This window comes from Neopsephotus bourkii, unplaced genomic scaffold (assembly GCF_033783945.1).
Source record: "Neopsephotus bourkii isolate Nb327-2 ecotype Australia unplaced genomic scaffold, CSIRO-AGI_Nbou_v1 NB_86, whole genome shotgun sequence".
Classification (NCBI taxonomy): Eukaryota; Metazoa; Chordata; class Aves; order Psittaciformes; family Psittacidae; genus Neopsephotus; species Neopsephotus bourkii.
Genome location: NW_026900603.1, coordinates 27,803 through 42,323, shown reverse-complemented (window position 1 = coordinate 42,323; position 14,521 = coordinate 27,803). Strand labels below are relative to the sequence as shown.

Here is a 14,521-nt window from a genome sequence, read left to right as displayed (position 1 = left end):
AGTGAGTTTAAAAACAAGTGTAAAAGTTCACCATTACTGTAACACTAAAACTAGTCATAAAATATACACAAACCACATCAACATCAGTCACCAGGTGGCCAGCACGGCAAACTCTGCAGAGCCAGGCTTTGAAGTGCTCTTACCATCCCAAAAGCTTTGCTTACTGAGTGCACAAGAAATAATTCCTAACACACACCTATCTGGTGTGTTTTTTCATACTGTTTTTGTTACTGGGCAGAATATGGACACTCATGGGCAGAAATTGCTTGCAATAATGTCCTGTTTCCATGGCTGCAGCACATGCACTTTGAAACAGTTTAAAGTCAATAGACCAGTTTTTCTGTTTTTATAGGTCCTTTTCTTCTTTTGGGGTTATCCTGATTTTTTTATACTCCCATCACAAAAATTTAAATCCTTTGTGTGCGCTGGCAATTGTCTAACTTCAAATGTCTTTAAAGCACTTTTCCAACCAGGAATGATCCTTAAAGTTGTGACCTGTATGAGGAACCAGATTTTACACCATGTCTAGTTTGCATAAATCAAGATTAAGTCCAGCAAGTAAAACTTGTGCTTTGCACATGAGGTAAGTCAGGTTCCTCGTACATTTTGTGAACAAATCAAGTAGTACAGGAAAAACGTGTATCATATACAACAGGTATTTCAAGTTTGTTAATCTTGCCAGCATCTAATCTCTATCCAGAGTCTGTTATTAAAGTAATTAGCAACAGGATTTAAAAATAATGATATATAACAATATTCAGTTTCTAACACAGGTCTCTTTATAGCTTCTGATATTTGTCATTAATTTCTTCCCAAATTGCTGCAAGGACTATTGTTTTTGTTGATCTGGTTCTTTTAATTGTGTAGAAGCTAATAAGGACAGAATTTAAATTGCAATTATCTTTGTTGCCAAACTTCTTTGCACATGTGAGTCTCTGTGGTGTAAGAGCTAACTATGCTTGTGATTGAAGAATGAAAACTTGGCTATTCAGGGAAGAGATGTGGACTGAGAAAATGCAATCAGAGACTCTAAGAAAGCACACTTCAAAAGCATTCTTTAGTAACTGCTCTGTAATAGTAATCTTATGACTTACTTGCAGGAGCAGTATTTCAAGATACATATATTTCCTCCTTGCCACTTCCCAAAGCCAGCAGGTGGCTATATCATATTAATGCTTTGAATGCTTTCAGAATCAATGGTTCTACATCACTGCATATTGCTGCTATTGGAAGTAATGTCGAAATACAGAGAACTTTTACACCCTGGGTATTAGGAGGTGAATACGAGAAGATAAAATAATAAATCTGTTGCAAAACCTGTACTTCCAGTGGCGGACAGAAGCTTTCAAAGTGACAAAAGTAATCCTGGAGAAGCTACCTGTAGTCTCACTTAGACTGGAATAGAAATAGCATAGCTCTCCTGAGGTCTTCTTTTGCTATGCTTAGTTTCTTTTTGAAGAGACTAAAGAAAACTATTTTCCCATAACTCTGTGATTGTCTTTATTTCCAGTCTGCTCCAGCAGTAATACTGAATTTACTCCAGATGCGACATGACTGTGGCCTGTGAGCAGTAGCTATATACTCACTGTGAGTGCTATGTACACTGGCAGCCTCCCACAGCCAGGCAGAAATATCCACATATTTTCCTGACTCTGGTCTGAGCATCAGATACAACTCTGACTTTCACAATCAATTTTGAATCACACTGCTGCTATTCTAGTTGTTACTCTGGACTGAAACCGCTGTAATTTTACCATTTTTCTATACTCTCAACATGGCAGAAAAATAAAATGGTATTTTATGACCTCAAGGTTTCAGACATATTTTGATTTGTTAAGCATTTCTCAGGAGCCTTTATGTTAATGCACTCATTTTGGTCACATCATACAGAGAATTTTTTACACACAAAACCAGACTTTGATTTTTTTATACACAAATAATTTGATAAGATTCTTGAACAAACCTGAAATTGGTATCAAAAGATTTACTCCAGATTACACTGATAAAGTACAGCCCATAAAATGATGATGTCTCCAAAACTTAAGAACAACCATGTGGAAAAGATAACTAATCTTCCACTGCTCACCTACATAAACTTTCTTGAAAGTGAGTCAACTAGCCACTGCATAAGCATATTATGGTATTTCCTTAGTTGTTGCTAGAAAAATAAAAATTAATTAAGAATAGCTTCTGCACCTTTAGAATTATGTGTATTTAACTTTTATATCAGTGTTTTCTTAGGCTTCTCTGTTCAGAAATTAGTGAGCTAATATGGGATGAAGTATTGCATTCTTTTCACCTTTGCAGTTAACTGCATCCTTCAGCTTCAGAATCAAGGTGAGAACATACTTATGTCACTTTGAAGCAACGAAGCTGCTCCCATTCCCTCTTACCTGCAAACAAAAAAATAAGGAAAGTTACTTACAACTCTCATTTTTTATTTCATGAACATTGTGCCCAAATCTCTGCACTTCAATATGAAAAAAATGTGAGGAGGTGGCATGTGCAAATATTTAATGAGTTTTTTAAGCCTGTAACAGCTTTAGTTTGATTTACTGATCCCAAATGTCAGAAAGCTTCACAAATTCATCAAACTGATAATTTCTTTTCCCAGTACTGGGAAATATTGTTAGGTAGGAGAGTCGATTTGTACTACACTTTCCTAAATCCCCAGAAGAGCTACTGTACAACTAAAAGAAAAGGATTTCAGACAGTGTATTGACTGACTGTCCACGTGCTGTGGTTTAAGCCCAGCTCGCAACTAAGTACCATGCAGTTACTCATTTACAACACACCCCCCAGTTCGTGGGATGAGGAGGAAAATCATCACAAGGTAAAACCAGTCAGCTGAGATAAGAACAGTTTAATAATTGAAATAAAGTAAAAATAAATAAATAAATTATAGTAATTAAAAGGGAGAAAACAGAGAGAGAAAGGAATGCTGAAGAAATGATGCCTCAGAGGGACCTTCATTAGGGACTGTAGTGATAGGACAAGGGGTAATGGGTTAAAACTTAAACAGGGGAAGTTTAAATTGGATATAAGGAAGAAATTCTTTACTCTTAGGGCGGTGAGGCACTGGAATAGGGTGCCCAGGGAAGTAATGAAAGCTCCATACCTGGCAGTGTTCAAGGTCAGGTTGGACAGAGCCTTGGGTGACATGGTTTAATGTGAGGTATCCCTGCACATGGCAGGGGGGTTGGAAGTAGATGATCTTAAGGTCCTTTCCAACCTTAAAAAAAAAAAACCAACCAAAAAACAAACAAAAAAAAAACCCAAACAAACAAAAAAAAAAAACCAAGAAAGACATGTGTTGCGCAATACAACTGAACGATGCCCAGCCTATCCCCAAGCAGCAACCCATGACTCCTGGCCAACTCCCTTCAGGCTGTATACTAAACATGACATGCTGTGGTATGGAATACCTCTTTGGCTAGTTTGGGTCAGGTGTCCTGTTTGCTTCCTCCCAGCTTCTTGTGCCCCTGGCAGACCATGAGACTGAAAATTCCTTGATCAGGGTAAGCATTACTTAGCAACAACTAAAACATCGGTGTGTTATCAACATTGTTGTCAAAACTGAAGCCAAAACTGTAGCAGCTATTGGGAAGAAATTAACTCTACGCCAAATGAACCCAGGACAACATGCATGGAACAAATTCTGAAAATCGATGGTACACTTTTGATTAACACAGCCATAATTTCAAGATGATTCACTTCATAATGAGCACTATCTGTAACAGAACACTGCGGTATAAGCTACTGCAGCAACTCTCCTCACAGTGAACACATCTTACTAACACTCTCTAACTTTTATTTACAGACAATACATATCCAGGGTTTAATTCAAATTCCTAAAAGTCTACATAAATTTGGGCTCTGATTGCTTGAAAGTCTTTCTCCCCCTAGGATTCAGGAAACTGAGATTACCCAATGTATCCAAGCCCTTTTTTGTAAGAAGCATTCATCCATGATGCTGGATGTTGCCGGAAAGCTTTAAGAGTTACGTTCACTTTTTATAGTAGTTCACCATTATGCTGTGATGAGCTTCAATTACGAATTAGGATGAGAATGGGGTTTTTCTACTTCAATTTGGCAATATTCTGAGTACAACAGCCATTTTTTAGTGTCTTTGGGAAGGAGGCAGATACAGTAAAGGCACACAGAAATAACTCCAGGAAAGTAAAATTCTTTCATTCATATTTCATGTTACCCTCCTCTAAAATTAGGCAGCTAATTTAAGTAGATGATAAAGCTTTACTGAATTCCATAAATTCAGTATCAGACAATTAGTCAAACCAGAGAGGCTCATAAAGACACTGGTAACATTCAGAAGTTATAAAATAGCCTAAATACTATTTTTAAAAGTATTTAAAAACACAGTATCTGGAAAATTCTTTAGGAGTTAGAAGTGCATGATGGGTTTTCTGGCAAGTATTCTTGAGGGGTTTTTTACCTTTTAATTCCTGACTGTTCATCCTTCACCATTATGTCTTAATTTCACATGTTATTAAATACAATAAATAAAAAATCAGAAGACATTTACATTCCATTGTCTCCTATTTCAGCTACGTGATTGCAGTCTGGAATTCATGAAGCCATACAGCTTTTTTATGTAATTATATCAGAGCTTCAGAATCAAGTTACATATTCTGCCAACACTGGAAATAGCAATAAATTTAAATGCCAGATAGAAGGCACTCGTGCCAATTGTGGCAAATAGTATTCAGGGAAACAAGAGCATCAGAACACATTTCCTAAAATGTGCATTTATCATTAAATGGCAAAGGCTAATATGAAGCTTCTCCATGTTATTAAAGAAAAAATAGATGGGAAAATATTTATTTTGTCTTTGACTAGGGTAGACTGGAAAAGAAATCCTCATTCCATTCAAACCAAAAGAATACACATATCTTACTGGATCTACAACTTAATTAAACACATCTTAAGTGGAAACTGAAGCGTAGGCAATGTTATTCTGTTAAGTCAACCATTTGGCTGAGTTTTATCCAGTCATATCTCCAGTTGACTACTAACATGAATTAGACCTGCACAAATCAAATGAACCACACAAGCAGGAAGTCTGAATATAATTGACTTCTTCGCATTGCCTATAGGTTCCTATGTTTGTGCAATTTGATGAGTTTCCCTCCCTTCTTTTCACCAGCAGAGTGCACTGGTGCCCGAACAGCTCTGTCAATGCATGCTCATGGTTTGTTGGCCTGGGCTTGGGTGAAAGAGAATTCCTGGCAGCAATTCCTGCAAATACACTGATATAAATTATCTTTTAAATGACATCAGACCAGCCCAGCATGGAGGTTTTTATAAAATGCAAAGTTATGCATTATGAAAAAAACCTGTCAAATAGAGAAAAAGATGTTTACTGTGCTTCCTGGTAATCAAGCTGGATACAGGTCAAATAATCTGGGTACACAGCCTGTTTGGTGTGCACTGTAAGTGTGACATTCAGTTGCTCTTGGTGTTAACAAAATCTCAAGGATGGTTGTGACAGAGCAATTGAGGTTTTAATTCTGGGAATAGGAATTGCAATTGTGAGAACATTTCCAGAGTCAAAGTGACCACAGGTATTTTGGGGTTTGTTCATTTGGATCTCCCAAGAACTCCCACCCAAATGAAACATTCCCCCTGCCTCACAATTAATCAGCCAAGAAATTGAAAAGATGCAGGCAAATTCAATTACTTCAGCACAATCACACCGCTATTACAGCGTAATTTGTATTCAGTCACCGGGTGCCTTAGAGTTATCACTGTGGTCTGTTAGTAATTTGAGGACTGGGCTGTTTTGAACTTTTAAGGTTCTGGTCTTTGTTAAGAAACTCTTCATAGATATGTGAAATACTGGCAGTTCCAATCTCAATTAAATGGTCAGAGACAGATAACGGTAAGAAAAAATGCAAGACATCCACCATTCATAGCATTATTTGAAGTGCCCTACGAAGGAAATAAAATTTCATGCAGAGTGGGAGACTTAATGTACTTCTTGAGAATTTCCTCCAAAGCTGATTCACATAAGGTCACATTACCCCATTTAGCTTCAGAAATTGGGATTGACTCAATCTTCCTTTTGGAGATGGTCTTCCATTTGAGAAACTAGTGATATGATATACTTAACTGATACACATTTAAAAAGTTTATGCCTTCAAAAGAGGAGCTAACTTAAAATACAAGTAAATAAAAAAGTTTAATTCATTTCATTAAGAATCACCACCACTGTCAGATCTCTTACCTGAATAAATTTTTGGCATTGGGTTTTTGTTTGGTTTGTTGGGGTTTTTTTTTCTCTACAATTTAATGAACTTACTCATTTTGCAGTCACCAAATAGCCTTTCCTTATAGGAAAACACAAAGAGGAAATCCAATGTGTATAATGAAAACAGGGAGCTATTTTCCCATAAAATCAAATTTTCAAATTTCAATACCTGCTTCTTCCTATGGCACTGCCTATTAAACAGGTGGAATTCTTTTAATTAAAGAAAAAAAAATCACTCTTCTATCTAGCCCTATGCTAGCAGAGAAACCAGAAGGTGGATTGTAGAAAGAAAGATTTATAACTAACTGGATGGATGAGTATCATTAATAACATATTCACTTCAGACCTCTTTTATGATTTCAAACCACAGATTTTCATGCAGAAGCATGAAGCCATGGATAAGTAAGCAAATTGCATAATTTCAAAATCCGTACGACAACATGCTTGAGAAGATATTATAAAAATATCATTATTTTTAAAATCTATGTGTTTTATTTTAATGTGGACAAAATCTATCATATATCAAATAATTATGTCTGTACAAGAAACATTACATCAATATATTTAGAATTAGCACTACTGTGGATTCTGGAACAACTCGGTACCTGTAACCTAAAGAACACACTTAACTGTGTGCTACTCCACATTGATAAACTGTGGTCTCTAAGACACTAGGAGCTGACTTCTTCAGCTACAGTGAAAGGTGCAGTATGACATAATCATCCTTGATGTCCAACCAGCGCTGACATTTTTTCACAGATACTCTTCTCTTCCCAACACTCTGGTGTCAGGCCACCTACTTGAGGTACCTGCTAAGCTTTTCTCTCCGGTGGGTTACGAAACTTCTGAGCTGAATTGACTGTTACCTCTTTTTCCACCTGTAAATTGTGTGCAAGTAGGATATAAAGACCTTGGAGTGGAATTTCCAGTCATTCGGTTGTTTGGCTGAAGTGTCAGTTAAGACCAATCTACAGAAGTCCGTAAGTCCCTGCCATGCCCACCAGGCATGGGCAGAACACTCATGTATGGCGTACATAGTCTGTGCAAGAGAAACAAGCAGTGTCTACAGGATGTAACCCACTCTGCACGCACAGGCTATCAGTCAGGAATGTGAGCTGCAGATCTGGGACATAACATACTCATCAGGTGTGCCTAATCCCCTGCCTTTCCCAAGAGTGTTGTTTCCTCCTATGACACTTGGAAAAAGGAAAACTGAAAAAAAAAAAACCCAAATCAAAACCTACATTGCTCCACTTGCACATTCTTGTCATCCATACTCTCTATTTAGTCTGTGACCTTTCCCATGAAGAGACTGTGTCACCTGAGTCTTTTGTATGTGCAGGAACTCCCGTTATTCACAGCTACTACCATGCTGCAGTCCTCTTTGAAGCACCAGCCGCAGGTCGTTTCTCCACGTGGGATACGATGCAGTCCTGCAAAGACGAGTTTTAAGAGAAGACGCTGAAAACAAAACACACAACGAGATTTTATTGTCTGTATTTCCAAACGAAGGTCTGTGAAAAGCAGAGGCTTTTTGTTTGCCCGAGAAGAAGGCAGGGCCCACACTGTGCTCCGCTGAGGCCACCGGGTGGAGAAGCTCCCGAGGGCACTTTAAACCCCGACTCCCCTTCGAGGAAACTGCCGCGTCCCATCCTTACACACTACGGACGGTGCTGGGTAGTGCTGGGTCAGGTACACCTGCGTGCTGACAGCGGGAATACTGGGTGTCTAGTAACAGTTCCACAATTCAGAAATAGGATCTGATTTATCCTTAAAAAACAACTTGAGTTAGCCGTGGCATGGCTGACGGATTAATCACATTTTAAAGGCACACCTTTTCGAGCAGAGAGTAAAACAGTGTCCAAGGCACTGTTCAACACGCACGGCAGAGGCTGTTATTCCTATTAGTGGGTGTGTGTTGCCGAGGCTGCAAACTCAGCACGGCTCTGGGGAGCACTGGGGAAGAAGCGCCGGGCCGGGCAGAAAAGGCGCAGACAGAGGCAGAGCGGCTGGGTCAGCAAGCGGAAGACCGCGGAACCTCAGCCCAGGGACCGACCGCGGGATACGAGACAGGCGGACACAGGCCTGCGGCCGGCTCCCGGAAGAGCGAAGCAGCAGCTGCCGAAGCCACGCGCGCTGGCGCCGCCGCGGCAGGAGGAGGTGCCCCGGGAAGGGCCTCCCTGCTGCTCCCGCCGCCCGCGGGAGAGGAACGGAACGGGGCGGGGCGGGGCGAGGCGGTGGGGCTCGCCATGGTGCTGGTGGTAGTGATGGGCGTGAGCGGCGCGGGGAAGTAGGTAGCGGGCAGGGGGCGAAGAGGGGGCGGTGTTGAGGCTCCGGCCTGGCCTTGCCGGAGGGTGCGGGAGTCCGTCCGTGCCGAGGTTTTGCGCCCGGCCCCGGGGGAGCTCTGACCGAGTCTTTGTGCTTCCCTGCAGGACCACAGTTGGGTCGCGGCTGGCAGCGAAGGTACGGTGGCGCCACGCCGCCGGTGTGCGCCTCTGTCGGCGTCGCTCGAAGGGAAGCGCACACACCCACCCTGTCTTTATCCCGTGCACGGCTCGGCCCGGCCCGGCTCGGTTCTGCTCGGCGGTGGGACGCGGCTGCAGGCCGGGCTGGGTGCGCCCGGAGGTGGTGGTGCTGCTGCGTGGCTGAAGTCGTGGCTTTTCCTGAGCACCATGACATAAATGGTGGTTCATGCTGTGGTGTAACAGGCCTGTAACTGCTTAGGTGTTATCTGTGTAAATCCTGGGTCCTTGTTAGCTCAGCTGGCTTGGCTGAATGATCCCTCTTTCTGTTTATGTTCTCGTAGCTGGGGTGGAAATTCTACGATGCAGACGATTATCATTCTACAGAGAATAAAAAGAAGATGGCAGAAGGGATAGCACTAAATGATGAGGTACCATGTACAAACCTTGAAAGAACCGTCACTGGAATATTTACCTTTGCAACCTCAGGCCCCTCATGTTAAATCAGGTTGTGCTTCATGTAGGCTAGGCTGGCTGTAAAGGCAAGCTGAGTTCGTATGTTTGCAGTTGGTGAGAGAGGGGGGCTTCTTGAGTTACAAAGTATTCTGCATCCAAAAGTAGCTTGTCAGGGTGTGCTTGGTTGTCCAGAAGGAGTTTGCTGCTGATGCTGGGTGTGTCAGAAATCTCTCCCTCTACATCAATATGCAGAATTGGAGCTTTAGGTTACGTACTGCTTCCTTGAGTTAAATAGATGAAGACAGACAGATGTCTCTACTGAAGTACATGTCATCAGTTTCTGTTACTGCAGTGATTACTCACAGCCTTATGTTTTATAAACTGCTACTTGACATGTGCTTCCTTCCCTTCAGTCTGTTGTTCATCCTAAACAGGTGAAAAACTATCAAGTTTAGTTTTTCAATACTTAGGAATTCAGAGACTTGAGTAAATTAGAAAAGTTACGAGATGGCGCCTCTTGAACTTTTCTTGGGAAATGTTGGGAAGCCTAAAACTGAATTAGGAAGTTCTGTAGAGTACTCTCTATAGGCTGAAAAAAACACTCTTGATTCTTGTTAAAAAATCTAATCTTTCACTAGTGGTTGGAAGTACGTATAAGCCAGTATCTTGTCTAAGGCAACATTACACTGTTGGAACTACTAATCCGTGGGTGTATGCTGCCCAGCAAGAGGGACACATCTCTTGTAAAACACCAGAGATGCAAAACTGGGAGGGCCACCTGGAATGCCAGTGGAGTTATTCTGTACTAATAAAAAATGATTGCATTTATTTGTCCATGTTACCACTTGTGCTAACCCAGCAGTAACAGCATTGAAAGATAAAATGGGAGCAGTTGTTTAGTGCTCAGTAGGTATCACAGAAGTTTGGGGGAGCTTAAAATTTAAAGCAAGACTATAATGAGAAGCTGATCAATCACTTGCATTGTATTTGCGTCACTACTGAGCAAAAGTGTTGCGAAATTGTGGCTATGATTACATTTATTTGTCATTGCTGTTGACATAAAAATGGTAAGTGCTTGCAGGTAAGTAAATTTAGATCTCTCTGTTCCTGAAAACCTGAACTTTGATCCAAAGCATTATAAGGAAAAAGAACAATTTAGGCTGTGCATTTGAATTGTGTAATAGAAGCAGGAAAGAAATTGACTGTCCTTCAAAGGCTCGCAAGGTGCATGCTATACATGAATACGTATTACTTCCATCAGATACTGTAGGTATCTGTAATATAAGAAGTACTATTCCACTAAAAATACCTTATTGATAATATGCCTAGCAGTTCTCACTGGCCTTTAGGCAGTGGTAGCAAATCTACATTAGGAAGAAAAGAGAAACAAAACTTAACTTGCCATACAGTTTTAGGCTAATGTTTTTCTCAAGTCAGATGCTATAGGTGTGAGAAGCAATTGTTGCAATCAATTTCATAAATAACTTCAGTTTGTTTTCTTTCTAGGACAGGATTCCTTGGCTTTGTGCATTGCATGATACACTAAGGAGGTAAGAGAACATCTAGCTTTAAGGACTTTGGGCTACAGACAAAAAAAGTACTACGAGTATTTTTCCCCATTGAGTTCCAAAGCAGAAATGTGTGTAGTACTGTAAACACATTCTGCAGGTAGTAAGGCCATTCTATTTTCAGTAATCTTAAGATCTCATAGTAGTTTCTGAGGGTGGGATAATCCCTGAATAATAGTGTTGGAAAAATTGTTGCCCGTGATAGTGGTTTTTTTCCACTGTCTGTGAAAAATAATTTCAAGTATCCAGTTCAGTAGTAAGCCTGACATTAGATACTTACAAAGGATCAGAATACACCAACAATGCTGGTAGGGTAAAATTTTGTAAACTATTGTTATTTCAAATAAGATACAGTGTCAGATTTGCTTGACACCATCTGTCATAGGATCCTCATAGAGAAGCTGATGAAAATAAGGACTGGATGAGCAGGCAGGTGGATTGAAAACTGAACAGTCAGGGCCATAGGGTGGTGATCAGTGGCACGAAGTCTAGCTGAAAGCCAGTCACTTGCAATGTACCCCAGGGGTCCAATCCTGTTTAACATCTTCATTAATGATTGGAGTGATGGGACAGAGCATTCTCTCAGCAAGTCTGCAGATGACACCAAACTGGGAGGAGTGGCTGATCCAGAGTGACCTTTGACAGGCTGTAGTTTGGAACCTTGTGCAGTTTAAGAAGTGCAAATTCCTGCCCCTGGCCACCAGTACAGACACTGCAGGGCACCCAGCTGGAAAGCCACTTTGCAGAAAAGGACCTGGGGGCACCATGGTGGCCATTCAAGTTGAACATGAGCCAGCAGTGTGCTCGTTTGGCAAGGCAGGCCAGCGCTATCCTGGGCTGCATTATGCAAAGTATTGCCAGCAGATCAAGAGAGGTGAAACTTCCCCTCTCCTCAGCAATGGTGAGGCCACACCTGGAGTGCTATGCCTGTTTCTGGGGTCCTCATTATAGTAGAGATGCAGGCATACTGGAGAGCATCCAACAAAGGGCCATGTATATCATGAGAAGACTGGAGCACCTCCTGGATCAGGAAAGGCTGGGTGAGCAGATACTCTTCAGGCTGGCTTTACACAGCAGCTGTTTGGCTGTTGCTTGTGTGCATCAGGTGAGTGTCCTGCATTGGAGCATGGGTTAACTCACTGAGAAATTTGGGTTGTTATGCTGGATCCATTGCTTTATGTTATGTGCTGTCGTACTTGGCTGAACCCAGGACACCTGCTAGCCCAAGGCCACTGCCCAGCTTCAGAAGCTTGCAAAATCAAGTATACTTTAAAAGAACCTAATGCCAGTGCTTAATTACAGGTACTTCTAAGTAGGTGAGGCTGGCATTGGCTCACCTAGGTGGTAATAATAGGTATTATAAATTCTTGTTTCCCTGTGAACCAAAATACGATGAACATAACATAATTTTTATACAGCTTGATACCAAATTTTAAGTTGATTACGGAATATGTTTTTTAGGCAGGAATTTGAGTCACTCTTCATAGAGACAACTAATTCTGGATTTGCTTTTCAGTGGAACAGACACACCCATGGTTTAGTGCTTGCTTTTAAGAAACTTTGCCAGCAAAAAGTACATGTGCAAGGCATTAATTTACCTGCACCCATTCCCTTGTTTAACTTGAAGTGGGCATATATGCAGTGCTGTCAATGAGCATGGTTACAGGAAACGTATTACAGTTAAATCTGTGAACAGGTTAAATCTGTGATTACAGTTAAATTGGGTTTTACAGTTAAATCTGTGAACAGGTTAAATCTTCCAAACATTTATTGGAAGTATACCTCCATACGTATGTAAGAGCAGAGCTCTGTACTGTTTACCAGCCATTTACTCTCTGGACAGATTGTAATTGTAATAGTAATTTTACAGAAAATGGATGGGAGCTTGCATTGATACTCAGTTGCTGCTGTTAATAAAGAAGGTGCCCGAGACTGAGGATCTACCAGGGGACTGGCGAGCCTGGCCTATCTTTCAAATCAGATCTTTACCTACATTTGAAATTTAGTTTCAATATCCTGACAAAGTTACATTAAAAGAATGCTACTAGTCCCAAGGCTGTTCTCTGCAAGGCTGCCGGGCTCCTCTCCCTTGGTCAGCAGGACTAATCCGCTGTTATACTACATGGATGTACTTATCTGTTTTTTCTTTTTGATAGAGAACAGTTATCTAGACAAGATGCAGTTCTGGCCTGTTCTGCACTGAAGAAGATGTATAGGCATGTATTGGTTAGTGGAGCATCTGCAATAGAAAACAACCACCCAGAGCAACCAAGAGAAAACCCAGCACTACAGATCCTCTTTGTTCATTTAGATGGGTCTGTAGACACCATTGCTGGCCGCCTGGAGAAACGGAGAGGACATTTTATGCCACCTGAACTTCTCAAGTCTCAGTTTGATACTTTGGAGCCTCCTCATGCACCAGAAAACTTCATCACTGTCAGTCTAGAAAAATCTCTCCCTGAAGTGGTGCTGGAGATTGAGCATGCCATTTTTTCAGGACGAAGCTTTTCTGAAGTAGTTTTCTGAATTACAGGTGCAGAAATTCCCCTAAGGGTATGAAACCGAATTTTAATTATTAAATTGATTATTGAATCAAAACAACAAATCTTACCTAATACCTGCATGGATTGCTGTATCAAGAACCAGCTTACTGCTGTTCATCACAGCTCCATAGAAGACATGTAAGATGAGATTTTCAAAACCTCAGCTTAGAGCCCTTTGCCGTGTGAAGTTAAAACCCTCGTTTGTGGAAGAGCCTGGTTTTGAAAGTCTTGCCAAGAGTTGCACCTGATGATTTGGCTTCATTTTGATTTTTACTCTGTTGAACAGGGAGACAGGCACATCTGCTAGTAAGCGAGGAAATAATTTACAGTTTTGTTAGAAACAATGTGTTAATTTTTCTGCAAGAGACAGGGACGTGCATGATGAAGTTCCGTGCCAGACACTACCTTTGTCTTACTGACAGATTTTTGACCAGTGGTAGCTCCTCTGTGTGTGTCCTTGCTAACCTCACCAGGGCACCAGTGACTTCATCAGAGCTTTTGAGAACTTCTACTATATGCATTTAACATCAAGCTGAACAAACGTGTGGAACAGGCAGTGGCAGTGAGGTGATACCCAAAATATAATTGTATGGGAAACTTTAGAAATAAAGAGTAAGGAACTTCATGCTGGATCTGAAGTTGCATCTTTCATGTACAAAGCACGCCCATTGATGAAGCGCAGTAGAGTCAGTCAGCCAGTGATCTAAGATACTGAATATAAGACTGATAGATATTTCCTTCTTTTAGAAAAGGTAACTTAGTCTTCCAGTGTTGGACCTTCTCTTTCATTTCCCTTTTCTGGCGTGCTTTAGTTTCCCACCTCAGCCTGTGTCCAGTCGAATGTATACTTACAGACAGGTGTTCATATAAATGCTTTAAAACTTAAGATTAAACTGTTTCTAATAAATGTTCTCATCTTCTTTGTGATCAGAAGATTCCATATATCCAATCAGCTACATAACTCACAAAATACAAGATTAAAATCCTTTTTTACTGCCAATATATATTTAACAAGTTCTTTATACCCTGTTACACTGGGTGTCTTTTTAACATAATGAAAGATTCCATATATCCAACCAGCTACATAACTCACAAAATACAAGATTAAAACCCTTTTTTACTGCCAATATATATTTAACAAGTTCTTTATACCCTGTTACACTGGAGGTGTCTTTTTAACATAACTTAATGAAAGCTGCAGAGGGTTTCGGTAAGAAAGATTCA

At 40.8% G+C, this 14,521-nt stretch overlaps 1 protein-coding gene across 4 annotated transcripts; it reads left to right on the top strand.

Annotated features, from left to right (window-relative positions):
* The first annotated feature begins 8,444 nt into the window (after window positions 1–8,444).
* Window positions 8,445–14,202, top strand: IDNK (IDNK gluconokinase). Of its 4 annotated transcripts, XM_061355128.1 has the most exons (5): window positions 8,545–8,562; window positions 8,701–8,731; window positions 9,075–9,161; window positions 10,693–10,736; window positions 12,911–14,202. In XM_061355128.1, the coding sequence occupies exons 3-5, from the start codon at window positions 9,132–9,134 to the stop codon at window positions 13,278–13,280; spliced, it is 444 nt and encodes a 147-aa protein (XP_061211112.1). In that variant the 5' UTR covers window positions 8,545–8,562; window positions 8,701–8,731; window positions 9,075–9,131; the 3' UTR covers window positions 13,281–14,202. The 4 variants fall into 4 exon arrangements, with proteins under 4 accessions (XP_061211102.1, XP_061211131.1, XP_061211112.1 ...); XM_061355118.1 differs by lacking the exon at window positions 9,075–9,161 and having other exon boundaries at window positions 8,445–8,558; XM_061355147.1 differs by lacking the exon at window positions 8,701–8,731 and having other exon boundaries at window positions 8,489–8,558.
* The last annotated feature ends 319 nt before the right edge of the window (window positions 14,203–14,521 follow it).

Bases quoted from the DNA above. Each gene is read 5' to 3' on its own strand.
- IDNK (XM_061355118.1), top strand. From the start codon at position 8,518: ATGGTGCTGGTGGTAGTGATGGGCGTGAGCGGCGCGGGGAA. The intron at 8,559-8,700 runs GTAGGTAGCGGG...GCTTCCCTGCAG, and splicing joins GGCGTGAGCGGCGCGGGGAA to GACCACAGTTGGGTCGCGGC. The intron at 10,737-12,910 runs GTAAGAGAACAT...TCTTTTTGATAG, and splicing joins TTGCATGATACACTAAGGAG to AGAACAGTTATCTAGACAAG.